The sequence below is a fragment of the Gadus macrocephalus genome, chromosome 12 (assembly GCF_031168955.1).
Source record: "Gadus macrocephalus chromosome 12, ASM3116895v1".
NCBI lineage: Eukaryota > Metazoa > Chordata > Actinopteri > Gadiformes > Gadidae > Gadus > Gadus macrocephalus.
Window position 1 is genome coordinate 1,999,090 of NC_082393.1, and position 26,377 is coordinate 2,025,466.

At 51.1% G+C, this 26,377-nt stretch overlaps 1 protein-coding gene across 1 annotated transcript in view; it reads right to left on the minus strand.

The window, feature by feature from the left end:
• Positions 1-670: 670 nt before the first annotated feature.
• obscna (obscurin, cytoskeletal calmodulin and titin-interacting RhoGEF a) overlaps positions 671-26,377 on the minus strand; it is a 65,348-nt gene continuing 39,641 nt past the window's right edge. The window contains exons 44-86 of the mRNA XM_060066749.1: positions 25,735-26,010; positions 24,973-25,248; positions 22,186-24,882; positions 21,577-21,646; positions 21,402-21,493; positions 21,202-21,314; positions 20,877-21,077; positions 20,551-20,633; positions 19,945-20,109; positions 19,365-19,530; positions 18,933-19,034; positions 17,943-18,107; positions 17,305-17,463; positions 16,709-16,892; positions 15,999-16,112; positions 15,108-15,275; positions 14,509-14,611; positions 14,281-14,410; positions 13,744-13,849; positions 12,402-12,510; positions 12,192-12,325; positions 11,991-12,103; positions 11,529-11,697; positions 11,169-11,256; positions 10,850-11,050; positions 10,581-10,641; positions 10,411-10,488; positions 10,048-10,220; positions 9,661-9,687; positions 9,401-9,553; positions 8,999-9,044; positions 8,833-8,910; positions 6,577-8,458; positions 5,650-5,775; positions 5,434-5,556; positions 4,686-4,853; positions 4,299-4,401; positions 3,498-3,737; positions 2,853-3,076; positions 2,647-2,661; positions 2,362-2,458; positions 2,074-2,223; positions 671-1,521 (exon numbers count right to left, since the gene is read on the minus strand). Coding sequence (XP_059922732.1) covers positions 1,341-1,521; positions 2,074-2,223; positions 2,362-2,458; positions 2,647-2,661; positions 2,853-3,076; positions 3,498-3,737; positions 4,299-4,401; positions 4,686-4,853; positions 5,434-5,556; positions 5,650-5,775; positions 6,577-8,458; positions 8,833-8,910; positions 8,999-9,044; positions 9,401-9,553; positions 9,661-9,687; positions 10,048-10,220; positions 10,411-10,488; positions 10,581-10,641; positions 10,850-11,050; positions 11,169-11,256; positions 11,529-11,697; positions 11,991-12,103; positions 12,192-12,325; positions 12,402-12,510; positions 13,744-13,849; positions 14,281-14,410; positions 14,509-14,611; positions 15,108-15,275; positions 15,999-16,112; positions 16,709-16,892; positions 17,305-17,463; positions 17,943-18,107; positions 18,933-19,034; positions 19,365-19,530; positions 19,945-20,109; positions 20,551-20,633; positions 20,877-21,077; positions 21,202-21,314; positions 21,402-21,493; positions 21,577-21,646; positions 22,186-24,882; positions 24,973-25,248; positions 25,735-26,010 — 10,109 coding nt within the window. The 3' untranslated portion in view covers positions 671-1,340. The remainder of the gene's footprint in view (positions 1,522-2,073; positions 2,224-2,361; positions 2,459-2,646; positions 2,662-2,852; positions 3,077-3,497; positions 3,738-4,298; positions 4,402-4,685; positions 4,854-5,433; positions 5,557-5,649; positions 5,776-6,576; positions 8,459-8,832; positions 8,911-8,998; positions 9,045-9,400; positions 9,554-9,660; positions 9,688-10,047; positions 10,221-10,410; positions 10,489-10,580; positions 10,642-10,849; positions 11,051-11,168; positions 11,257-11,528; positions 11,698-11,990; positions 12,104-12,191; positions 12,326-12,401; positions 12,511-13,743; positions 13,850-14,280; positions 14,411-14,508; positions 14,612-15,107; positions 15,276-15,998; positions 16,113-16,708; positions 16,893-17,304; positions 17,464-17,942; positions 18,108-18,932; positions 19,035-19,364; positions 19,531-19,944; positions 20,110-20,550; positions 20,634-20,876; positions 21,078-21,201; positions 21,315-21,401; positions 21,494-21,576; positions 21,647-22,185; positions 24,883-24,972; positions 25,249-25,734; positions 26,011-26,377) is intronic.

Genomic DNA, 26,377 nt, shown 5'->3' on the forward strand with positions numbered 1-26,377 from the left:
TGACCACCTCCTCCTCCACCCTCCGTATTTGTGTGTTTATATGAGGACTCAAACCTGGGTCAACAGAGTGTTAAACCACTCTCTTACCACTGCACCATCAGGGCACTGAATACAATACACATGTATTTTATTTTACGTTTTATTTGACCAATAAAAAACAACAGTGTTACCCCATACGTTTTGTGTGTGTGTGTGTGTGTGTTTGGCGGGTTGTGTGTCACAACACCACCCCCTGGTGGACATCAACACGGTAGCAGCTTTAAGAGACGCCGTAGCGCGCGCGTGTGTGCGTTTGTGTGTGTGTTACCCATCATAACAGTTAGTCTCACACGGGAAGAAAACACTCCCGTATTCTGAGGGTCTCCTGGTGGGTTCCTTGTTAATTAGTTAACCAGTGAAGTTCTGCCCTCGTCCTCCAGGGGGCGAAGTTTTGTCACTTCGAGTCTACACACACACACACACACACACACACATGTAAAAAAACTAACTATAACCCTAAAAGTAAAGAGAAAACCCCAAAACCTAGCCCTAATAGTAAAGCCTCAAACCAATGTAAACATTATTAGCCTTACACGTTATCATTGCGTTTGCGCCACTTAAAATACGTCCCTACATGTGCCAAGACTATGTTTGCATGGAGTGGGGATGAAGAAAAGACAAGGAGACGCTGATCGATCACTTTTGTTTCATTAAGAGCCCTGAAATGGTTTCACAGGTAGAGTTCACAGGCACGTTGCTGCGTGCAATCCGTCTTTAATCACTTTACAAACCACAGGAACAACGGAGAACCCTGAAACAGGACTCACCCCCCAAAACACTTTATAAATGAATAAATGTATAAGTACATTTAAAACAAACCAATAATGTGTCTCAATATGCACTCACAGCATCAGCCAATAATTTATTCCCCAAAATGTATCCCTGATCTCAATAAATCTGCCGAAGCACGAACTACACACTGTTAAATGTCAATAAACATAAACTGCCAATCGTATACACGTATACGTTGAACCATTCTTAAGACGCAACATCGATTTAAAATAAACTCGCAATGAGTGAATGTGCCAAAATGGCGGCAGGGTATCCAGAAAAAAATGAGGACCCAAAGAACACCTCGAATGACCACCTCCACCTCGAATGACCACCTTCATCTTCAATGACCACCTTCATCTTCAATGACCACCTCCACCTCGAATGACCACCTTCATCTTCAATGACCACCTTCATCTTCAATGACCGCCTGCTCCTCTACCTCGAATGACCACCTTCATCTCCATAGACCGCCTCCACCTCCACAGGTCTCTGGGACTCAGCATGCTGTGAGCGTAGCCTCGTCTTCATCACTTGAAGAAGGGTCCTCGGAGCTTGGTCTGCACCTGGTCCCTCTTGGCCTGCCGCTCCCTCAGGTAGGCCTTCAGCTTGTCCGTGGAGAAGCTGACCAGGGAGCCCCCCTGCTGGGCGGGGCCCCGGGGGGCCCTCACCCAGGGGCTCTGCAGGCACTCTGCCGCCGTGGGTCTCCCCCTGCACAGAGGGCCGGGGTCAGGGGTCAGGGGTCAGCGGTCAGCGGTCAGGGGTGAGGGGTGAGGGGAGGTCGTCCTCTGGTGCTCGGCAGCTCTCGTCGTAAACGTCTTTTATTGGGACCAGTTAAATTCTTAACACGCCTCGGTCGTAAATGCTGTGTAGCGGCCTTATCGGGCTCTCTGTCGTAAACATAATGTTGTGGTTCTATCGGGTTGTCGGTCTTAAACGTAATGTTGTGGTTTTATCGGGTTGTCGGTCGTAAACATAATGTAGTGGTTCTATCAGGTTGACGGTCTTAAACGTAATGTAGTGGTTCTATCGGGTTGTCGGTCGTAAACATCATCTCACAGTTCTCTGTCGTAAACGTACCATAGTGGTTCAATCGGGTTCTCGTCACAAACATTTGGCGGGTGTCGGTCATAGACATCGTGTAGAGGTTTTATCGGGTTCTCGGTCGTAAACGCCACGTAGCAGCTCTATCGGGTTGAACTCGGTGTTGGTTAGGGACGCAGTCTTCATCATCATTCATATCACGACCGGCGTGTTGCTCACCAGGCTTTGGGGTTCAGGCTGGTCTTCATGAAGTTGATGGCCCCCTCGGACAGACCCGGGTAGCAGCGGCTGAACTGGATCTTCCCCTTCCGGATGTTCCTATCCTGCTCCCAGCCCAGCTCCGAGTGGAACGGAGCGTCGGCGCTGAACCTACGAGGAGGAGGAGGGAGGAGGAGGAGGAAGGAGCTCTCATTATGTGTGGAGAGGGGGAGAGAGAGAGAGAGAGAGAGAGAGAGAGAGAGAGAGAGAGAGAGAGAGAGAGAGAGAGAGAGCTGATCCTGTCCTCACATGATGAAGGCCAGGACGCCGATGGCCCAGATGTCCGTCTCCGGTCCGACTCCGTTGCCTTCCAGAATCTCGGGAGCTTTTGGAAGCACAATGTAAACTGACAGACAGACATAACGCATCTTCATAAACACGACACGCCATTTTTCTGTCGATACAGAAAAATTCATTGAAAAACAACGACGATGAGAATGGTGAATGATCGATGAGAAACAAGCAGCTGAGAACATGTGGTGGGGTTGGTTAGGGTGAGCTAGGTCCTTCCATCCATCTCCCGTCAGCGCGTACCTTTGCTGCTGCATTCTGTTGAAGGCCATGACGTCAAAAAGGACGGGATTAGTCCATTAGTGTGTGTCAGTTTATGTATCCAAATTTGAATTCCAAATTGTGATTTTTTTCATAAACTTTTATACTTCATGGAAAACATCTATACTATATATAATATTAGATAAAATAATATTCATAAACATATCAGTGTGTCCTTGAGCACGTACCTTTGTTTTCGGCCAGCCCCTGGAAGTGCTCTATGTGGACGGGCTGCCCGGGGGTGAAGGGCTGAGCGGAGCCCAGGTCCACGATCTTCAGCTGGTTCTGCTCGTTCACCAGCACGTTGTCCGACTTCAGGTCCAGGTGCACCACCCAGCGGCCGTGCAGGTAGTCCACCGCGCCCAGGATCTGGACCAGCAACTCGGCCACGTGCTTCTCAGAGTACAGGTCTCTGCCAAGGGAGGTCCGTCATTTGTCACGTATTGAATATTTTTAATGTTATATTTCGCGTTTTATGATGAAGATGAACACAAAGGACACTGATTTAGGCTGGTTGTACATCTGTGTTGTCGATGCTTTCTTGGCCCTTTGACTCTCACAAGATGTTCACAGTGCTACATGATGCTCTGTAATGAAACACAACGTTCACTAGAAGATATACTGTACATCTACCACGTTCACCATTTATAATCCTTATTCAAGTAATTTATTCATTTAATGTCATTTAATTTAAAACAAAAAACAAAAAAAAATGTTACTTGAAGAGTCTACTCATATGAACTTGTATGTATACATTTATTTATATATATATATATAAAAAAAAAAAGTCTTTCAAGACCCCTGACGCGTGACCCCCAGCAGGGGGCGCTCACCTCTGGGCCAGGCTGGGCAGCAGCTCGCGGCCGGGGCACAGCTCCAGCACCAGCAGCAGGTATGCGGGGGTGATGTAGGCGGCGTGCAGCTGCACCAGGTGGCGGTGGTGCAGGCGCCGGAGGATCAGGTACTCCCTCAGCACGCCCTGCCGCTGCTCGGGGCCGTAGGGCGTCAGCTTGGCCGCGCACACGCGCCCGCTCTGGGCGTCGCGGCACTGGGTGATGACGCTGAAGCGACCCCTGGGGGGAGGGAGGGAGGGGAGGGAGGAGGGGGAGAGTAGGAGGAGGGGGAGAGGGAGAGAGAGGGGGAGGGAGGGTAGGAAGGAGGGGGAGAAGGAGAGTGAGGGGGAAGGAGGGAAGAGGGAGGGGAGAGGGGGAGAGAGGGAGGGGGAGGGAAGGGAGAGGAGGAGGAGGTGGAGAGAGGGGAGGAAGGAGAGGGAGAGGGAGAGAGGGGGAGGAAGGGAGGGGGAGGGAGAGAGGGGGAGGGAGGAAGGGAGGGGGAGGGGGAGTGGGAGGGAGAGAGTGGTAGACCGAGAGGGAGAGAGAGGGGTGGAAGGAGGGGGAGAGGGAGATAGAGGGGGAGGGAGGAAGGGGGGAGAGAGGGAGAGAGGGGTAGAGAGAGGGAGAGGGCAGAGACAGCAGGTGGGAGAGAGAGACAAAGTTGGAGAACTCTTTACCGAGAGATTCTATTTCTAACTACAATCTGTTCTTAATTCGTACTGGACCATGTCCACCGATTAAACACTACCAGCCATGGTATTCCAGTTGGTTCCCACAGTGTATGGTACGTGAGGATCCTACCTGTTGATCTCAGAGAGGAAGCTGTAGGTCTTGTGTGAGGGCTGTGCGCCCCCGACGGCCCTCGTCTCTGGGGAGTCCGTCTGGATGAGCGGCAGCTGGACTTCTGCGGAGGAGACAGAGTTGGCATTTTTGTAATTTTTTACTAAAATTCTTTAATGAAAGTTCCTAAAGTTGAAATTTAGATAATACATTAAAATATGGGGCCGTATCACCATACAGTCGCTTACATTACTGAATTATCTATACTTTATGAACTTTTATTTGAAAATAAAAATTATACAAAAAAATATATTAATATTATCTGTTGTTGTTTGTTTGCGTGCAGATGCACTGATGGATCAGTTCCTAAACCAGCGAGAGGTCGGGGCGACGGGTCCGCTCCCTTGCCTTCGGGGTGAGTTGCCATGACGACGGGGAGCGAGGGCTCGCTGAAGGAGCCGGCCCCCTGTTGGGTGACGACGCCCACCCTGAAGACGTAGGAGGCCCCCCGGGGCAGGTCCTTCACCACGAGGACGTTCTCCGCCACCCCCTCCGAGAGGGCCCGCCACTGGACCCCTGAGGGGACACGCAGGGGGGAGTCAACTCACACCCTCGCATCATCGGATCAGGCCCCCGCTTCAGCAGTGACGTGGGCGCGGGTATGTGGTGAAAAGCAAGACAGGAAGGTGGATCTATGACCTGGACAACACTTGATGGGCGTTTATGTCGATTTTGGTGGTGATGAATGTTTTTGGGGTATTTTTTATACTTTGGGTAAGAATCAGAAACTCCTTCTCATTACTGGCCCTATGGGCCGCTAAGTGAACTGCAAGCAGCTGGAGCTCACGCATTAATGCCTTCGAGATACTAACAATCTTAAAGTGAAGTTTGTTATAATCATAACAATTGTAAAATAAACATACAAATTAAAGAGTTATGGGAGAAGAGACATTTATGCTATTATTAGTTCTTGGACGTCAATTCCTTCCTTCTTCCCGGAGAAAACTAGCCCAGTTCAACTATAAAAGATTTTTTAAGTAAAACTAATACCTGTCCATATATTAGCAACTTAGCAAGGAAAGTAACCACTACTCATGAGCAACTATTCATAAAGAAAAAAAATGATCCGTCTTTGGTTTTACTCCTTGCCACCCACCGTCCGAGCAGTACTGTACGCAGTAGAGCGCCGGGGAGGGGGTCTGGACCTGCTTCCACACCAGGAGGACCCCGCCCCCGTCCAGCTGGACCACGTCAGGCCTGCTGCGCCGGGGCGGCGGCTCTGGAGGGGGGGGGGGGGGGGGGGGGGTCAGCGTTAGCGAGAGGACAGAGCGGGACTGATCTGGGGCCAGGCGTAACGGAAGGGGACCGCTACCTTTGGTCTTCTTGAAGGCCGGTATCTTGAAGGAGGACAGCAGCCGGGACACTTTGTTCTGAGGGCTCTCAGATCCGGAGGGACTGCCCTTTTTAGGAGGGATGGGAGATCCTTTCACGATCGGCCCTTTTACACAAAGACATGACGGGCAGAAACGTTAGACTTTAAAACACAACATAAACCTAACCAAATAGAAAGGTTGTAAGACAACAGCATCTTTATGAAGTGAAGTCCAGCCACAATTTGTGGTGCACTAGTATGTGATCAAATATGGGATATGGGATTTGTGTTGTTTTCCAATTGTCCTTTCATTCTGACTAACAGGTGTCTGCTCTTATGGAAGGAGGAGGCAACCGTTCATCTTCCACCAGTTCCCCTCCCTTCACTAGTTCACCTCCCTTCACTAGATCACCTCACCTCCCTTCACTAGTTCACCTCCCTTCACTAGTTCACCTCCCTTCACTAGTTCACCTCCCTTCACTAGATCACCTCACCTCCCTTCACTAGTTCACCTCCCCTCCCTTCACTAGTTCAGCTCCCCTCCTTCACTAGTTCACCTCCCTTCACTAGTTCACCTCCCCTCCCTCACTAGTTCACCTCCCCTCCTTCACTAGTTCACCTCCCTTCACTAGTCCACCTCCCCTCCCTTCACTAGTTCACCTCCCCTCCTTCACTAGTTCACCTCCCTTCACTAGTTCACCTCCCCTCCCTTCACTAGTTCACCTCCCCTCCCTCACTAGTTCACCTCCCTTCACTAGTTCACCTCCCCTCCCTCACTAGTTCACCTCCCTTCACTAGTTCACCTCCCTTCACTAGTTCACCTCCCTTCACTAGTTCACCTCCCTTCACTAGTTCACCTCCCCTCCCTTCACTAGTTCACCCCCCTCCCTCACTAGTTCACCCCCCTCCCTCACTAGGTCCCCTCACCTCCCTTGGTTAGGTCCTCCTTGCTGGATGATTTGAACAGCTTGGTGAGGCTGGAGGCCGACGCCCTCATCTTCTTCCTCAGGGTCATGGTGGGGGTGTCCGGGGCCATGATCTCCCCCAGGGTGGGGCCCAGGCCGGGGGTCTCCAGCGGGGCGTAGGAGTGGCCCGTCCAGGACTGCCGGCGGAAGATCTTCATGAGGCCCAGCTTGGGGGACCGCCCCGGGGGGATCTTGATCTCCAGGGCGGGGGCCGAGGCGTGCCTCTGGAGCCCCTGGCTGCCCGTCTTGTCCTTGGTCCTGGGGGGTCTCTCCGGGGACTGGAGGGACGTCAGGCTGGGGCTGGGGCTGGGCTGAGCCCCGGAGGGGGCCCCCGCCCGGTGGAGGCTGCCGCCGCTGCTGGCCGCCAGGTCCTGGTGGGAGCGGGTCCGGGCCCGGGGCGGGGGCAGGGGGGCCGCGCTCTTCGGCTCGGCGTCCACCTCGGAGAACCGGAGCGAACACGGAGCACCGTACCTCTGGCCGGGCCGGAACCGGGCGGCAGAGAGGATGGGAGCCGCCTCCTCACAGGGGCCCGGTCCGCTGGGGGACTCCGAGTCCCCGTGCACCCGGACGAGGGGCCCGGCCAGGGGACTGTGGGACCCCGCCGGGTTCCCCACCTCCAGGGGCTCCCGATGCGTCATGGGCGCCCTCTCCCCCATCAAAGGCCTCCTCTCCCCCATCAGTGGGCTCCTCTCCCCCATCAGTGGCCTCTTCTCCCCCATCAGTGGGCTCTTCTCCCCCGCCTGGAGCCTGGAGCCGACCAGCGCTCCCCCTAGGAAGAGGCTCCCCTGGACCGGAGCCACGGAGCCTCTCCTTCTGGACGTCCGGCCGGCGACCGGCGGGGCCAGCAGCTGCCTCCGCCGCCCTTCGTCGTCAGTGAACTCCTCCTTCACGCTCCGGCTGCCCCCCCCCTCCTCCTCCTCCTCCTCGGCCCGCCCCGGGCTCCGCTGGGGCGAGGCGGGCGAGCGGCGGGAGCACTCGTCCAGTGACCGGCTCCTCCGGTGGGGGGGCGGGTTGGCCTGGGACAGGCTGACGCCGCTGTCGAAGGAGCACGACGTCTGCATGGGCGGCTGGGCCGAGGCGGCGCGGCGCGGCCCGCGCCCGGCCTCCGCCTCGTCCTCCACGTACTCGATGAGCGGCTCGCTGAGCCGGCCCGAGAGGCTGCGGCGCAGCGGGCGCCGGCCGCGCTCCTGCTTCTTGGCCTGGAAGCGGTCCCGGAGGGTGATGTGGCGGGCCGAGAGCGGCGACAGCTGCTGGGAGGAGCTGTGGAAGGTGCTGCGGATCACGCTGCCCCGCGGGACGCGGCCGCCGTCGCTGCCCGAGCCCTCCTCGCCCTCCGAGTGGTACAGGGCCGGGCTGCCGTCCCGGCTGGGCCGCCGCTCCCTCTGGGGGGTCCGCTGGCAGGACGGCTCCGAGGAGCCCACCGACTGCTTGCTGACGCTCCGAGCCAGCCCGCTCCGAGCCAGCTCGCCGTCCTCCTCCTCCTCTTCGTCCTCTTCGTCGCCGAGCGTCTCCTCCTCCTCCTCCTCCTCCTCCTCCTCGTCCTCGGAACCGAAGCGCCGCGCGATGAAGGGCGGCGGGATGCGGGCCTGCTCCGCCAGCGGGTCGTAGCCCTCCTCCTCCTCTTCGTCGTCGTCGTCCTCCTCTTCCTCGGTGGGGCTGGCGTGCTGGAAGAAGTCCCAGGAGTCGGCCTCGTCGTACTCGGAGGAGGAGCCGCTGCTGGGCGAGGAGCTGCTGTGGTCGCGGGGCTCCCGGGGGACCGTGGCGGCCGTGTCCCTGAGAGGGGCCCCCAGCAGCTCGGGGAGGGGCCGCAGCGTGAGCACGGAGCCGATGCAGGTCAGCGACCGCTGGGCGTGCAGAGGGTCAGAGAGGGAGAAGTATCAAATGTACAAATATTTTAATTTTTATATATATATTATAAAAATATATATTTATTTTTAATATATATATTATAAATATATTTTCTTTTATTTTCTTTGATGTATAAATATATTTATAAAAATATATATATATATTCATATATGTATATTTATTTTTTTCATCTTAAATTTATAAATTACAATTTTATATTTATAAATCCATTTTTTTTAATTGAACATTTTTATTGATCATACTGAAATATTATGATTTAATTTACAGGTATTCATTCAATTCTGTCTAAAATGTTGGAGCAGCTTATTGTCCAAAGTGTTGTAGCAGCCGGTATGTTCTAACGACCTACCTGCCATTTCCTCCTGGAGATAAAGACCTTCAAGCTCCTCGTGTTGATGTCGTCCGTGTCCTCGACTGCGTGCTCCTCCTGAAACAGGTTCATGACAGCGGGTGGCTCTGAGCTCTGGCATGACTAAGACTCACTGTGCCTAAGAACAGCCAGACGTTAAACTCACCAGGAACCACTCATGGCTCAAGCACTCAGACGCAGTGGGTCTCCTCCTTAAAGAAAAATTATCATACAAGAAACAATTCATACTTTGATATTCATCATTTTAGAAAACATATTTACAACAACAAATATGTTTTGCTGTATGGAAACGGTCAACATGCCCTAAATGTAAATGTAAATGTCTCATTAGGGGACTTAGTCGTGTTCCTCCTTTACAACATGATATCTGATGTGGGGGCTTGGGTCAGGGGGGGAGTCATAAGTATTTGGCCTGTTTAGCCCTTTGAGACTGTAATGGAGATTAAGGGCTGCACAAATGATGAATTGAATCGAAGGTATTGGTATGGGTGCGTGAGCTACAGGTGTCTCAGGGTGTTGTGGGTGGACCAATAAGAAGCTCAGGTACTCAGGCTCCGGTTGGAGGACCAGGCGCAGGAAGTCCTGGGCCTCGGGGGTGCGGCCGGTCAGGTCGGGGCTCTCCCAGCTCAGGGTCCCCTCCCCCACCCGGAGCAGCGTGGCGCGGTCCGTCTCCCCGGCGAAGGGGCAGCGGCACGTCAGGCTGTCAACGACACGTCGGGACCGCCCGTCAGCACACCGACCAATCCTGTACTACCGCCGAGGGGCCGAGGCACGATAAGGCCTCGCCACGGTTCTAGATGTACGTACCAGAGGAAGGCGATCACACCCAGCGACCTGGCAGGGGGAACACGACAGAGGGTTAGCGCAGGATGAAGACAAAGCAGAGGACATGGAGTCAACATGTGGCTCAGGAGTGTCGAAGTGTCCCTGAGCAAGACACCTCACCCTAACTGCTCGGGATGAGCTTGCATGGCTGATACCGCCATTGGTGTGTGAATGTGTGAATCTTGGGCACTGTTGGACACTACTATTGCACTACTGACTGCGTGCTGCTGTCTATACCCACCGCCCCCGTTTGCATCTGCCTATGCGCAGATCTCTCATCCATCTAAGTACACGGAGACACCATCTCATCCAGATCTGCATCTAACGCGTGACCTCGTGGATCACCTCTAGATCATCGGTCAGACCCACCACACGTCCGTCGCCCCGGTGACGGGCTCCTGGTGAACGATCTCCGGGGCCACGAACTCTGGCGTCCCGAACTTGCTGTACTGGTGTCGGGACGCGTCCATCTCCTGGCTGAAGCCGAAGTCGCAGATCTTGACCTCGTCTCGCGGCGGGTACACCATCAGGATGTTATCGGGCTGGGAACAGACGAGGGAGGAGAGTGAGGAGACATGGTGGAGCAGTCTGACCATGAGGTCAGAGAGGACCCAGACATCACCGTTATGCTCCGTATCTCCTCCAAGAGACATGGAGGAGATATGGAGCATACGCTGATGTCTGACCACGAGGCCATGGAGGACCTCGATGATCTCCAGACGTCTGGCTCACCTTGAGGTCCAGGTGCAGGATGTTCATGCTGTGGATGTGAGCGACGCCCTCCAAGATCTGCTGGAGGTACGACTGGACCTGAGGAAACCAAACGGCATCGGTGACATTTCAATGTCGTCATACAAAGTTGATCAAGTAAAGGATATTGTGTGATGTACATGTCTGTCTACCTCTCTCTCTGTGACCGATGCCTTGAGCAGCAGATGGTCCAGAAGTCCATAAGGACAGCAGCTGTAACGTTGTTAGGGACTGAACGCGCATTAATGGATGGTCGATCTGTTTAAATTCATCTTTCTTAGAGCTTAGTGATAATGTCTTAAAAGTAGTGTAAAGGAACTGATAGTAAAAGGGATCTGTAGTCCCACATAAGAATAGAAGTTCAGGAGTAGAGAGTGTTAAAGAGTAAATGCTTGTGATCCTGCTCAGTGTCCCAGGATACACCTCGGTGACCAGGACCAGGGTGCGTCGGGTGCAGAAGAAGTCCAGCAGACAGGCCACCCTGGGGTGGGCCAGGCGGGACAGCAGGTCCCTCTCCTGGAAGGCCCGGGTTCTGGTGCTGTTCCTCAGGGGCAGGAACTTGGCCGCGAAGCCCTCCCCGGTCCTCCTGTGGACCACGCGCTTCACCACGCCGAACGCCCCCCTGGGGAGGGGAGGAGACGTGATGGGTGAGGGGCGCGGTGGAGGTCGCTGCTGGGACAGCCCGGTGTTGAACGACAACCGAGAGCATCACGGCGGTGGAAGACGAGGCGCCGGTTCACCTTCCCACTTCCTCGTGGATGTCGTAGACGGAGAACAGCTTCCTCCGCCTGCCCAGCTCCACCTCCCGCTCCTCCACCTCCAGCGGTCCTACGGGGAAGACGTACGGTCGGCCATGAGGTCGTCTTGAACATCTCCAGTTCTCCCTCGTGATAATCGCAGAGCGTCGCATTGATCCAACATAATGGGGTTGTGTTGTAGAAGACAAATGTCTGCAACACCCCCTCCCACTCCCCCCCTCCCCTCCCTCCCTCCCTCCCTCCCCTCCCACTCCCTCCCTCCCCCCCTCTCCTCCCTGTACCTCCATCCCTTGTGTCAGACCCCCAGGTTGACCACAGCGCTGACCGGGGGTGCAGACTCACCTTCCTCCACAATGAGCTCCGCCTGGCAGGAGGCGTGTCCCGAGTCGTTGTAGGCCAGGCAGGTGTACATGCCGCTGTCCTCCCCCTCAGGACAGACCACCGTCACCGAGCAGCGGGCCCCCTGCTGCCTCATCTCCACGTTGTCATTGGCTGAGAGCTCCTCCTCGTCCTCCAATCACAGTGTGTCATACATTTAACATGGAGGGCATTTAGCCGACGCTTTTATCCAAAGCGACTTACAATAAGTACGTTTGTCAGAAGAGAAACAATAACAATATCTCTGTCGGTACAGTAAGGATGTTTATAGAACCAAGTGCCAAGCACTAACCATCACTAGGTTAACCCATTCCCCGTACACAACACAGATAGCTAGGGTAATATTCTACACGATGCTAAGTACTATTTTAAAGTGCCAGGATGTACCACACACAATGAGGGCTTAATATTTGTGCTAGTGCCGACCTTGTACCACTGTATGTGGGGGGCGGGTCTTCCTGTGATGATGGCAGTGAAGACAGCTGATTGGCCGGGCTCCACGCACAGGCTCTCTGGGGGAACCTGAACGAAGGGAGGAGCTGGGAAAAAAAACAAGAAACGGACTCCAGTAGGATTGGGGGTTGAATGGGTCGGCTGTGTTGCTGGTTGTGTTGGGGACTAAAGTACCATCTTGGATCTCCTGCATGGGCTCTGAGATGAAGAGCTCCTCCTCCTCTCCCTCGGGGTAGTAAAGGGGCTCTTGGGTGGGGGTCTCCGTGGGTGGGGGGGTAGCTTCACCCACTTCAGGAAGACCTTCAGCACTGCAGAGAGAGTGCATCAGTTCACTATTAAGAGGAGGACGGGGGGAGAGGAGGCGATGGATGAAGCTGGACTCACTCCTCTGAGCTCCCTGGACCGAAGAGGCTCCTCACGATGGACTTGGGACTGAAGTCCGTCTGCAGCCACTTCTTCACCAGGACGGCGGACCAGCCTTCTGAGTCGGCGTCTGGGGGAACCAAACCCTCCATCTTAGCACCTCTTAACATGTGGAGGTGGAGCGGGAATAGTAAACGATGGAAGATCTTCCGGTTGACTTAACTTTGGGGTCATATTTATAAATTAATTATAATAATTATACTCATATGGCGAGGAGAGGAATTTTGAGAGCGGTACAGTACCTTTACCTTCACAGAGATTGAGAGAGATGGCAGATTTAACTTCTTACCTCACATGAACCAGGGTCAAACCCCCGTTAACCCACCATATCAACGGGATATGGACCATACCATTCCCCAGGTGGCTCTAGAAGACCTAACAGCACATGCCCGTCTCAAGGTGGGAGAATGGAGAATTAGATCGGCATGCATCAGGAGCAGGAAGATGTTGAGATGTTGTTTCATGCACTTAGATGAGGACTTACATGAGAGACTTCCTGCTGTCCGTCTCATGAAGGGAGGAGGATGACAGTGAATACGGATGAACAAAATGGTGGACGGACGCCCAAAAGGAAATGAGACAAAACAAAGATTCCTGCGGTGCTAATTCAACGACTATGACCTGAGGATCTGTTATACAAACCTCACAGGATTACACTGGATTATATTCCTTTCGATGCTATTATCGTAGAATGATAGCAAAGGGTTCTTTTGAACCACAAAGATGAGAGAACAATGAAGGAAATGTCAGTCATGGGGCTTCTGGAAATGGAAGAACAGATGATGAAAACAGGCACACACAAAAACATCCAATACATGACTGTATCAATGTCTTCTGATGGTGGGGACGTAGATATGGTGTTTGGTGGAGCGGTGGTGTCGGAGGTGATGGAGGAGGTTTGGGTGGAGGTGTTGAGGTTGGGGTCAGGGGAAATGGAATGGGATGTAACCTACACCCTGCCTTCATAATAACCGTGACATGGGGTGTAGGTAAGAGAGTGAGTGAGTGAGAGAGTGAGAGAGTGAGAGAGTGAGAGAGTGATCTGTGATGGGGTCGACGACAGTGTTGAGAGGCTGGGAGGTGGAGGGCTGGGGGGAGTTTGGGGGCTGTGTTTGGTAGTGTAGGGGAGCGGGTCTGAATTTAAAGTGTTCAATGTCTATGTCCTGGTCCCACTAAAAGTATTCCCAGTGTTTCCTTGTACCACCAGGGTGTTTATAACTGAGAAACAACGCTAATAAACCTCTCTTGGGGGCCCCGGGCCCCTGTGATGCGTGTTTACCTGGCTCGTCTGGGACCGGCCTACCTTTGGGGGACAAGTCCTGCGGTTCGACGATCTCGCTGTCAATCGACGGCACGTAGGCGGGGCAAAGCCCGGCCTTGCACTTGGCGCAGCCCATGGGGTTCGAGAGCTAGGGCAGAATAATATTAATACTAATAATAATAAAAGCAGTGACGGTAACCTGACGTCAAATATATATGGCCTTGTTATGCTAGATTTCTGAAACATAGCACCTGGGGGTTCGGGTATATTGCTCAAGGATGCCACCACGTAGTTTGTGGACATTATTGGGGATAAATACCTCGATATTTTGGCTTTGAACACTTTGAGCCACTACATTTACATTTAGGGCATTTCTATCCTTTAGCATTTTTTTTATAGACACTTTTATCCAAAGCGACTAACAATAAGTACATTTGTCAGAAGAAAGAGAAAGAACAAAATATCGCTGTCGTCGGTACAGTAAGGATGTGCAGTGGAACCAAGTGCCACTACTACACAATCGATATATTCTTTAAAACCATCCTTATTCTGATGCACCTCTTGACTCGCGTCTCGTACCTCGCACTCGTAGAGGCCGACGTCGGCCTCGGTGGGGCTGACGACGGTCAGGGTCAGGATCCCACTGCGGGCGTCGTTGGAGATCCGGTACTTACTCCGGTCCGTCAGCTCTACGCCATCTTTACCCCACCTGGCGACACAGAGGATAACTCAGGGGTCAGTCGGGTCCACGGTAACAACTGTCCTTTTGATAAGGGTTGGGGTGGGTGGGGGTGGGGGGGGCTGTACCTGACTCTGGGCAGGGGGGTGGAGAGGGTGGAGCAGATGAACTGGAGGTCCTCCCCCTCCATCAGACACATGCTCTCCAGTCGGCTGAGGAACCTGGGAGGAGCTGGGGAGAGGAGGGGTGAGTTACACCTCGTCTACATGGATTACATGTGGCTTAGACTGTTTGACTTTTTCACTTTTCGCTTCTGTTTATCTTCTCGAATATACATTTTGACCATCATTCATATATATATTTACATTACATTTGGGGCATTTCGCAGACACTTTTATCCAAAGCGACGTGCAACCATTCATGCACACATTCACACATCACCGACGGCGGAGTCGACCACGCAGGGCGACAGCCGGCTCGTCGGGAGCGGTCAGGGTGAGGTGCCTTGCTCAGGGACACCTCCACACACACCTAGGAGACCGAACTAGCAACCTTCCGGTTACAAGTCAACCTTAGGTGGTGATATATTTTTCGCATATTTTTTCCAATACCTCTTTCAAACCTAATTAGCAATTTAAATAATGGGTATGATGAAGAGATTTAAATTCATTCTAAATCAAAGTGAAGATCGGTCTGAACGGAGGAATGGCCGGCGGCGGGCCCTCACCCTCCACGGTGACGCGGGCCAGGGTGCTGGCGCTGCCCACCGGGCTGAGGGCGTAGCAGAGGTACTGGCCCCCGTCCCCCGGGGCCAGGCCGTCCAGCACCAGGCTGTGCGCCCCCGACCGCCGGGCCGTCAGGATGTGGCGCAGGTCCACGTCCAGGTGGAGCCCGTCTGGGGGCACCACAACACCACGTGTTAGGGGCAGCGCCACCATTTGCATTTACATTTACATTTAGTGCACTTGGCAGACTGCGGAGATTGTGGTTCGAACCAAGAACCAGGCTGGGGGTCAGAGACCAAAACCATTAAAAGCAACGAGAACATTTGCATTTACATTAAAGGCATTGATCCAATGAGACTCACAATAAGTACATTTGTCAGAAGAAAGAGAAACAACAATTTATCACTGTGGGTACAGTAAGGAGGTTCATAGAACCAAGTGCCAAGCACTTACAATCACTAGGTTAACCCTTTCCCTGTGTACAACAAGGCTAGCTAGGATAAAATGCTTCACAATGTTAAGTACTATTTTTAGGTGCCAGGATACGACATGTACGCGGTTGTATGTACAGGATACGACATAGGTTGCGTAAGAAGGGTGTTTTACGAGAGTAAGGGAAAATGGGCGGTGAGGGTAAGGAGGGAGGCGATGCAGAGTCCAGGTGAACTCTGAACAAGTGATCAAAGATTGATTCAATCTACTCCAGCCAATGCAAATCAAATACTGGATTGGTTTGGATGGGCACTATGCAGATATGACACAATAGTCCCCAACATTTAACCGCACCCTAATATTGTGCTGTCTTCGGAAAGAACACAACAAGTGTGTGCGACAGAAGCCGGGGTACCATGGCACTCTGTGATCGACTCTGTGACCCCGCTGGGGCCCCGTACCTTTGAGCCAGCTGACTACCGGGGCGGGGGAGCCGGTCACCCTGCAGGCCAGCTGGATGGTCTGCCCCGGCTGGGTGGTGACGTCTGACAGCTGCTCCTCAAACACTGGAGGGCCTGGGACACGCAGACACACGCCATGGAACCAAACAGGGTAGAAGAGACACAGAATGACCTTGTATTGTATATACAGGAGGATCCTCTGTGTGTCAAAATGGATATGATGAGATAAGCATTATTAATCAAAGACCAGATATTTGGGTGTCACAGCAGCAGAATTGCATGACGATACAATTAGTAGAAAATAACTTTTTTAAATAAGAGTTTAAATATTGAACTAGATTTTCATTAAATAGAGGTCTGATCGTTTGCTCTGGTCTGACTGATCAGAGAGGGACTCACTGCAGCAGGGGAGCTCAGAGGTCTGATCGTTTGCTCTGGTCTGACTGATCAGAGAGGGACTCACTGCAGCAGGGGAGCTCAGAGGTCTGATCGTTTGCTCTGGTCTGACTGATCAGAGAGGGACTCACTGCAATAGATCAGCTCAGAGGTCTGATCGTTTGCTCTGGTCTGACTGATTGAGGGACTCACTGAAGCAGGTGAGCTCAGAGGTCTGATCGTTTGCTCTGGTCTGACTGATAGAGGGACTCACTGCAGCAGGGGAGCTCAGAGGTCTGATCGTTTGCTCTGGTCTGACTGATAGAGGGACTCACTGCAGCAGGGGAGCTCAGAGGTCTGCTGGAGCTCCCTGAGGTCCCGGAGCCAGGAGAGCTTGACCAGGGTGGAGCGGCCCTGGAGGGTGTAGGTCCGCACCGAGCCCCGGTGCTCGTGGCCCAGCACCCAGCTCCTCTCGTCGCCTCCCCCCCCGGGACCGTCCTTCACCTTCAGGTCGTTCAGCTGGGAGGGGGGGGGGGGGGGGGGAGGAATGTGAGGGAGGAAGGGGGGAGGGAGATTTAAGGTCTGTACGCTCAGAGTGTAGTGACGGTCGGTACAACTTGAGTGCATTGATGTCATTATGAGAATATTATAAAAAGTGAATTGTGATTTTATTCCGCTGTTCATTGTTTTGTATTCAAATAATATGCATTGCTTGCTTTTTATATATATAACTATATACATATCTATATATCTATACATATATGTGTGTGTTTAAAGAAGATAATGAATAATTGGTTTCCAAACATATTCATATCCAACAATAGTTCTTTGGTTGATGCCAGGGGGATAAAAACCGACATAGGACCTTTTGGTGACGATTCAGATGCTAATCAGGGTTTTCCTCTGCATTAAGCATACACCTTCCTCTCACCTTCATCTTGTTTTTGAAGCCGTAGACGTCTGCGTTGGCCCCGGGGCCCCTCTTCAGTTTACACAGGATCACACAGTCCTTGAAGAGGAACACTTGTCTCTGCTGCCCTCTGCTGGCCGTCTTCATCTCCGGGGATTCCTCCCACACCGTCAAGACCCCCTGAGAAGGAAAGGGGCGCAAACGATGTTCACAGTGAAGCAGTGAAGCACTCGACATCAAAGGCAGTTTCACAACAGGTTGGCTTCCTGACTGCTGAGTTAATTGTTAGGGTAGTGTTAGGGTTAGGTTAACCTGGCACTTTATGTACACACTTATTGTATGTTGCACGTCCTGGCCCTTAATGTACGCACTCATTGTTTGTTGTACATCCTGGCACTTAACGTACGCACTTATTGTATGTTGTACGTCCTTGCACACAGATATTACTTAGCATTGTGTAGCATCTTATCCTAGCTATCTTTGTTGTATAAGGGGAATGGGTTAACCTAACAATTACACTCGTTTCCATGAACATCCTTACGGTACCGACAGCGTTATATTGTTGTTTCACTTTCTCCTGACAAATGTACTTATTGTCTCTTTGGATAAAAGCGTCTGCTGAATGCCCTGGCTGTAACTGTAGGTCCCCGGTGTGCTACCTGGCGTACGGGCTCCCCCAGGGCGGACAGCGGCGCGGGGTAGTTCTCTATGAGGGAGACCAGACGCAGCTTCTCTGAGCGGCCGGGCAGACGGGACACCATGGAGAAGGCGTCCTCCAAAACGCAGCACGCCTGGCCGCTCTGGGCCTTGTTCCGGATCAGCTCCTGGAAACACACAAACACAGCACATAAATACAACAAATAAACTAACAAATACAACAGACACAACAAAAACACAAACACAGCAAATAATACAACAAATAAACCAACAAATACAACAGACACAACAAACACATAAACACAGCACATAAATACAACAAATACAACGGACACAATAAACACACAAACACAGCACATAAATACAACAAATAAACCAACAAATACAACAGACACAACAAACACAGCAAATAATACAACAAATAAACCAACAAATACAACAGACACAACAAACACACAAACACAGCACATAATACAACAAATAAACCAACAAATACAACAGACACAACAAACACACAAACACAGCAAATAAATACAAGAAACACAACACACAAACACAACAGACAAATACAACACACAAACACAGCAAATAAATACGACAAACCTAACAAACAAACACAGCAAATCAAAAGACCAAACACACAACAAACGAATATAAACACAACAAACAAATAGAACAAAAAAAATAGAGCGAAGAAAGACAGCAAAAAAAGAAAGAATTACAACCAAAAAACACAACAAACAAATACAACAAACACAACAAGCAAATAGAGCAAACAAACACAACATACAAACACAACAAACAAATAAAGCCGCAAACCGACACAACAAACAAACCAACACAACAAACATGTCATCAGAGGATTGTACTGATGTGAGCTACAGGGTTAAAGGACTGAACCAATCAGAAGACATTCATTCTTATTAGCTCTTATGAACCCTCCCTAACCCTGCTCTCTTTGAGTCAGAGTGAGAGAGGAGCCTGACTGATACCTTCAGCAGGGCCTGATAGGTCTGGATGCGTTCCATGGGTCTCTGGAGGAACGTGAGGACCTCCTTGGCTGTGGTCTCAGGGTTCCCCGGCTCTGATGGATCCTAGTGTGTAGAAAACAGGAGGCTACATGAAACAAAAACCACCAATTTAACTGTAGTATATTGGGAATACTAACATTCACTAGACTGACACAGACATTTCTCTTTACTTATTTATTGAACACGCAAACGTGGCTCTCCCGCATAGCAACCATACATCACCCGGCTAACTCAGGATAGCTAGCGTTAGGTTACTGTACACAGCAATAGCACTACTGCCCCTAGGGGTCAGATGTAAGTATCCCACTCTACAACATTAACCATGAAACACTGGGTTTCCTATGCATCGGTATACAACATGAGTCATGGATTTGGGGGGGGGGGGGAGGTTACCCTTGTGTTTAGATACTGCTGGACAGCCTTGTCGGTGACGGACGCCTCTGCCTGGGATTGGCCCACCATGTAGTGGACGTACTTCTCAAAGTCCTCCGCCTGCCTCAGCAGATGCATGGCCACGTCATCATCTGTGGCGCAGTCGCTCAGTCTGGGCAGCACGGACCTGGAGGGAGCAGGTTGAGAGTCAAGTCAGGAGATAGAGCAGGTTGGATGGTAACCGGAAGGTTGCTGGTTCGATCCCCGCCCCCTCCTAGCTGAGTGTCGAGGTGTCCCTGAGCAAGACGCCTCCACCCTCACTGCTCCTGACGAGCTGGCTGTCGCCTCGCATGGTCGACACCTCCCGTCGGTGTGTGAACATGTGCATGAATGGGTGAATGTGGATATTGTAAAGCGCTAAAATGCATACAGTTGACATTTTATCCAAAGGATCTTAAAAGTGACAAGGAAAGCCTGCAGTGCTACAAACGAGTGCCATAAAGAATCAGGAGGACTTCTTCAAAGGTCAGAAATGATATAAACAAAGAAAAGACAATTGCATAGCTTATTAGAACATGTCAGACAATAAGGTGTGCCTCACCTCTCGTGGAGGAGGATGATGTCGCTGATGTTCCTGAAGACGGTCTCTCGCTGGGTGAGGACGCTGGGCGGGACATGGGGGCCGGTCTCCAGGTGATGAGACGCAAAGTCCTTCATCTCCTTCACAAACTCCTCCTCCCCGTCCACCAGGCCCTGGATCAGTTGGCTGAAGCAGAGGTCCTGTTATTATCATCAGTGTTACGTACTACTATACAGGCCAATACCACCTTTACATTCCCTACTGTGATAATCAGGTTTCAGGCCTTTCCACCGTGGTGTGATGTATTTGGGGCGGCAATAGCTCAGGGGGTAGAGCGGGTTGACCGGTAACCGGTAGGTTGCTAGTTCGATCCCCGGCTCCTCCAAGCTGTGAGTGTCGAAGTGTCCCTCAGCAAGACGCCTCACCCTGACTGCTCCAGACGAGCTGGCTGTCTCCCTGCGTGGTTGTCTCCCGCAACCGGTGCGTGAAGGTGTGAATGAATGGTTGTAAGTTGCCTTGGATAAAAATGCTAAATCCCCTAAATGTATGCATTGAGGTCAGCTTGTATCAGGCACATTGACGTCATTTTAGATGCAGGTCCTGATTCCCTCGAGGTACGTGACCGACCTCAGTGTCCTCCGGTACTCCTCTCCGGTCGACCCGATCCCGTCCAGATCCTCCTGAGGAGCGCTCGGCAGTGGGAACGTCTCCTGGGCCAAGTGGGGATTAAGTGTTCAGCCAATACCTCTCCCAAGGGAATACCCAAACACGCATTACAGGGTTTATAGTCGTGTTGTTATTGTGTTTAGAACATTTTTATGGTTATCCTATCATTATTCTGGGAATTACACAAGCGAATGTAATAATTTTATTTATGGAGGTAATTAGCAGAGAATTATTATCTGTTGCATAGCCTGGAAAATGCACAAAGAGAAATACAAAGTGTTTCCTACGGTTCTCTTCTTTTCCAGATACGCTGGGCAGACCCATCCCTGCCGTACAGGGCTGTTTTTGGTGGGCTTCGTGCGAACCAACCACTTGTCCGGGTGTACACAATCCAGGACCTCTACAAACTGGCCCTCCTTCAGAATAAAGGCCTCCTTGTTTCCAGCGCTGGGGCTGCAGTCGGCTCGGGCCACGTAGATGTCAAAGGTCTGGTCGAATAAAGGAACGGGCAAACACCAGGCATTACCACGGATGTTTGCATGCAGACGTTCTGTAGGTGAATGTAAGCGTGTCATAGAAATAGAACATTTTATGCGAAGAAAAAATGTAAACCTCTCTTCTATCTTCGTCTCCCTCGGACTCTGACGCTGAGCCGGCAGCAGCTAAAGGTGTGTGGGCACGGTGATGCTTTGGAGAGGGTGTTCTTGATACGCCCTCAAATTCACCTGGACCAAAATACACAGAAAGAGGTCATAAGCCGTGCTTCAATGTTTGTTCTCGATGCTGATTCGTTTACAATTGGCCTTGCTGACCTTTGACCTTCAGGAGTTTCATTTGTGGTCGCGTCTCAGTTGTCGGTTCTCTATCGTCCATCACAGCCATCTGTTCCTCTCTGGGATCGTCGCTGTGAGGATAATCTGAGGTTGGTTCAGTTGCTACAGGGCAATGGTTTCATTTGAAATCGGTCATGCAGCCACCATATCTGACCTGGGTTCGGGAGCGGTCTCGAGAGCTTCCATGTAGTCTGGAGCGGTGTCGTAGTCGGAGGGGCTGGACACTGAGGGAGACCGGGTCAGTGTAGAAGATTCACAGTTTACAAGGTGATCAAAGGTGATAAAAATATGTGTACACTGGGCATATTGGATTGCTATTAAACCTCCTATTTCTAAAGAACAAGGAAGGTGTTATCGATAGTGACAGCCAGGAGCACCTCAGCCAGACTAGATGCCCCCTGGTCGTACTGACACGCTGTAGGGGGATTCACTTAAGACGCGGTTGGACACCGTGCGGTTCCCTAGGTTTGATGACATTTATATGAGCTCCAGCTTAAAACACTCTGGATGTTTGGACTGCACTTCAAATCGATTGCTTAGCGTGGAGTGTCATGGTGTCATTAACACCAGAGAGTCATAACCAGTTACACTTTGAAACCATTCCCCTCCGCAGAAAACCACCGCAAGGTCAGACATACCGCCCCTCCCCTTCCTAGGACGGCCAGGGCGCTCTCTGCATAGCAACACAACGAAATGGGTAACGACCGTGTCCAAGCGCGTCTCAAGTGAACCACAAACTGAACCAAGCTACCGGTTCACTTACTGGAACTGGTAGGGATCAGCGAGGCTCGCCTCCTCTCCTGCAGAGTCATCTGGCTGTCCTGCTCAGTCAGGTTGTAGGCCTCCCATAGAGAGACGCCCTCACTCTCAACGACAAAGCCGGTCGGCTCGTTGGCTAAGGCTACCGGGGCTACCGGAGTCCGGGCTGGAGGCAGAGCCTGGGTCGGTGGCGGAGCCTGGGGCATCGGCTTTGCCAGGGCTTGAGGCTTCTGGGGCACCGGTTGAAGTGGCATGATGGCTGCGAGCGCAGAGTGAACAGGCTTGATGGTGCTGGCTGGGGTCGCTTGTGCGGTTATGTTACCGCTATAGGAGATCACACCAAACTTATTGACGACTTCACAGGTGTAAACGCCACTGTCCATGAGGTTCACGTCGGTGACCTCCAGTACGAGGACACCGTTTTCTGAAGTCTTCATCCTGTGCCGCTGGTCGGCGATTATTTGCTGTCCGTGTTTAAGCCAGCGCACAGCCTCGAGCTTCCCCTCCGCAACGCACTCCAAATGGGCCGTGCCGCCGAGTTCCACCCCCTGGTTCTTAAACACCTCCTTGAAGACCGGACGCATGTCTTTACGGGCCTTGTAGCCTTTGAACACAGCCTGAATCTTGACCGCAGCTTCCAGCATCTCGGGTTCATTGTCTATGATATCCATGATATCTTCTGGAGCTTCAGTTGGTGCCTCTGGTGGTTGGGTCACCTGAGGTAAAAGCTTGATGGGAGCAGGTTGAGATGGCGTGTTAATGGCGTCGAAGCCGAAAGGCTGGATGCTGCTGGAGTCCACCGTTTTCTCCGATCCGGCTATGGAGAAGGTGTCGTCTTCCGTGATGAAGAGAAGAGGAATGTTATCGCGGGACTCTGGTGTCTCACTCTCCAAGCGCATCGGTCGCACCTCGTGCTTCCTGCCCTCGTCCAGTTTGGGCATACTGCTTGGGGTTCCCACCAGTGCTGTCACTGGCTGTTCCATTTCTTTTAGGGGCCCCACTGGCAGCAATGGCTGTTTCATTTCCACTTCCTTCGCTTTACTCTTGACGAGGTGTTTAGCTTCCTGTTCGGTCTCGATGTCTCGTGTGACAGGTTGTTCCCTCTCAACATCATTATTCTCCTCACATTTCTTCTCGAAAAGTTTTACCGAGTCTAGAGCTGCCTGAACTTCCTTCTTAAACACAGGAATGACCAGGACCTGTTCTTCATCTTGACTCGCCTCAGAGTCTCTTGAGAACTGGCTTCCCGATGCCCTCCTGGCCCTGGCTTTGGTCCTCGCAGGTGGCTTTGGTGGTAGGGTCTCTATCACGATAGGCCTCTCTTTTGTCTTTACTGCCACTTCATCCATAGCATCTGCTGAGGGCGTTTTTTCAAGAGCTTTCAGTGACTTCTTCACAGTGGCTTCCATCAAAGAGGTTTCATGTGGTGGGACAATATCTTCGACAACCTTGTCTTGTTCGGGATCATCCTTTGATGGTTGCCTCTCAACTAATTCCTTGAAGCCTGACTCGGATCCTTTGCTTGACGCAGTAAGTTTCCCTTTAGTTCTTACCGGTGGTCTCAAAGGCACCTCCTCTCTCTTTTGTACGTCATCCTCCTTTGAGGTATACGTCACAATTTGAGGTATTATGGGTTTGTTCTCGACATACTTCTGTGTTGGGTCCAAAGGCATTTGTTCAGCCTTTTTAATCTCACTTTGTTCCTGTGGAGTGGGTGCTGACATCTGATCACCATCCCTCGGTTTCTCCAAATGTGTTGATGGTAGTTTTTCTTTCTGTTCCTCGGGCTCTGTCTCCTTCTTTTGATTCATCATGGCCGGCTGCAGAGGTCTCACCATCGGTGCTTCATTTGAGGATTTCTTACTCTTGTTCTCTAGTGACAAAGCTGAAGACGAACGTCTCTGTTCCATCTCCACGGTATGCTCTTTCTTCACCTCAAGCTGCTCAACTTTATGCCCCTTCTCACCATCATCACTCAGAGACATAATTGGCACTGCGTCTCTTTCATGCTTCCTTCTTGGGACCGGCTTTGGCACTTCAGGTTCCACCCTTTCCACCAGTTCACATTCTGGGTCAGAAATGTCGAATCTCACCACCTTGGTGTCTTTACTGACTGACATACATCTCTTGTCGACTTCCGTGATTGTTTCTTGTTTACCTTCAAGCTGCTTCACTTCATGCACTTCCTCATTGTCTTCTTTCAGAAGCTTTAATGGCAACGTGTCTCTTTGGACCTCATTCTTCCTCCTTGGGACTGGCTTCGGCACCTGAGGCTCCGCCGTTGGCTGCGGTTCATCTTCTGGGTCAGTGATGTCAAATCGCACAACCTTGGTATCTTGAGAACCTGACATGCGTCTCTTGTTCACGTCATTGTTTCTTTCTTGGGTTCCATCTAGCTGCTTGGCTTTGGGCTCTTCCTCACTGACTTTGTTAACTGCTATGTATGTCAATGTTTCTCCTTGGTCTTCCTGCTTCTTCCTTTGCTCAGGCTTTTCCCCTTTAGGTTCAGCCTTAGGTGCCACCTTTGGTTCCAGTTCTAATTCCTGGTCAGTATTGCAGGTCTGGGACAATGGAACAGGTATGGCATCTTTAGTAATGGACGTGACCGGTGGAACTCGAGGAGTGTGTTCGACAACACTCTCTTCTGAAGTAGGCTTTGTCTTGACCGGCAGTGTCTTCTTAGGGAGATGCAAATCAATCGCTAAACACCATTTGAAAAAAGTTTCATTAGTAAGGCTTTCTTTGCAGAAATATAAACAAACTTACAATGAGATTTGTTTTACAAACTCACCTGTAACAGCCAGACTAGCAGAGCTCTCTGCTCCTCCTACTAGACAGGAGTAGCTGCCACTGTCCTCTATGTTGAGGTCCTTGATGAGGAGCTGGAGCAGGCAGCCATCTTGTTTCATCTCATATTTTCTGTTGGCCCTCAGTGGCAGCCTGTTTTTCCTCCACCTCACCCTCACTTCAGGCTCAGGAGGCTTAGAAAGCTCACAGGACAGAGAGGCAGTTTCTCCCTCCTTAGCCTCTACACTCTGTAGCTCCTTGTTGAAAGATGGAAGAAGTTCTAGAGAACAGATAGATATTGAACATTTTATTATTTTAGAAATTAGGCAAATCCCTCTTCAAGGGTCAATCAAACTTCTGACGTGTCTATAGCACTTTGCATTTTGGCCACTTTACAAGTAACCCTTTAGACACCATCACAAAAACTGGTTTTCATCAACATAGAAATGTAATCATGTTCCTTGCGAGCTGATGACACAAACTGAGCTCTGGGCTGGAGAAGGTGTCGACTGGAGCAACCTGATGATGCTGATATTATTATAAATAATATCACAATTTATTTAGGACCATCCGCACACTAGCTCACCTGAAATCCAGATGGCTTGGCGATTATTGATGTTGACTATCACTATTAGTATAGCTCACAAATCCCTTTTCACTTATGCACTCACAAATCTAGTTAGGTCATGGCATATACAAATTGACCATCTTAATTAGGTTTCATGGACTTTAAGATCAGATATCGACCAGGAGAATATGAACTCACCGGTCACAGTCAGACTAGCGGAGCTCTCTGCTCCTCCTACTAGACAGGAGTAGCTGCCACTGTCCTCTGGTTTGAGGTCCTTGATGAGGAGCTGGAGCAGGCAGCCATCTTGTTTCATCTCATACTTCCTGTTGGCTCTCAGTGGCAGCCTGTTCTTCCTCCACTGCACCAACACTCCAGGCTGAGGAGGCTTAGAAAGCTCACAGGACAGAGAGGTAGTTCCTTCCTCCTCAGCCTCCACACTCTGTAGCTCCTTCTTGAAGGATGGAAGAAGTTCTGGAGGAGAGAAGATATGGAGCATTGAGATATGTTTGATTTTAGGAAGATATATATTTTGTGCAAAATCATAGAGCTGGCCTATTTTAAGCATATGTTGTAACTTTATGACTGGTTGCAGCCCATTTATTATTCTTCAGCCAACCAATTAATTGGTACAGTTGACTAGTATAGTTGAGTGTCATCAGCGTAACAAATGAATGACATTCTATCAACACTGAAGACCAACATGGAGAGAACATACAGAGTGAACACGATAAGGGGAGAACAGATTCTCCTGGGTTTCTGAGTAGGAAGGTCACGTCTGAGAACATGATGCTCCAGAATATGTCAAGATGTTTTGGTCCAATATGTGACCATTAAGCAG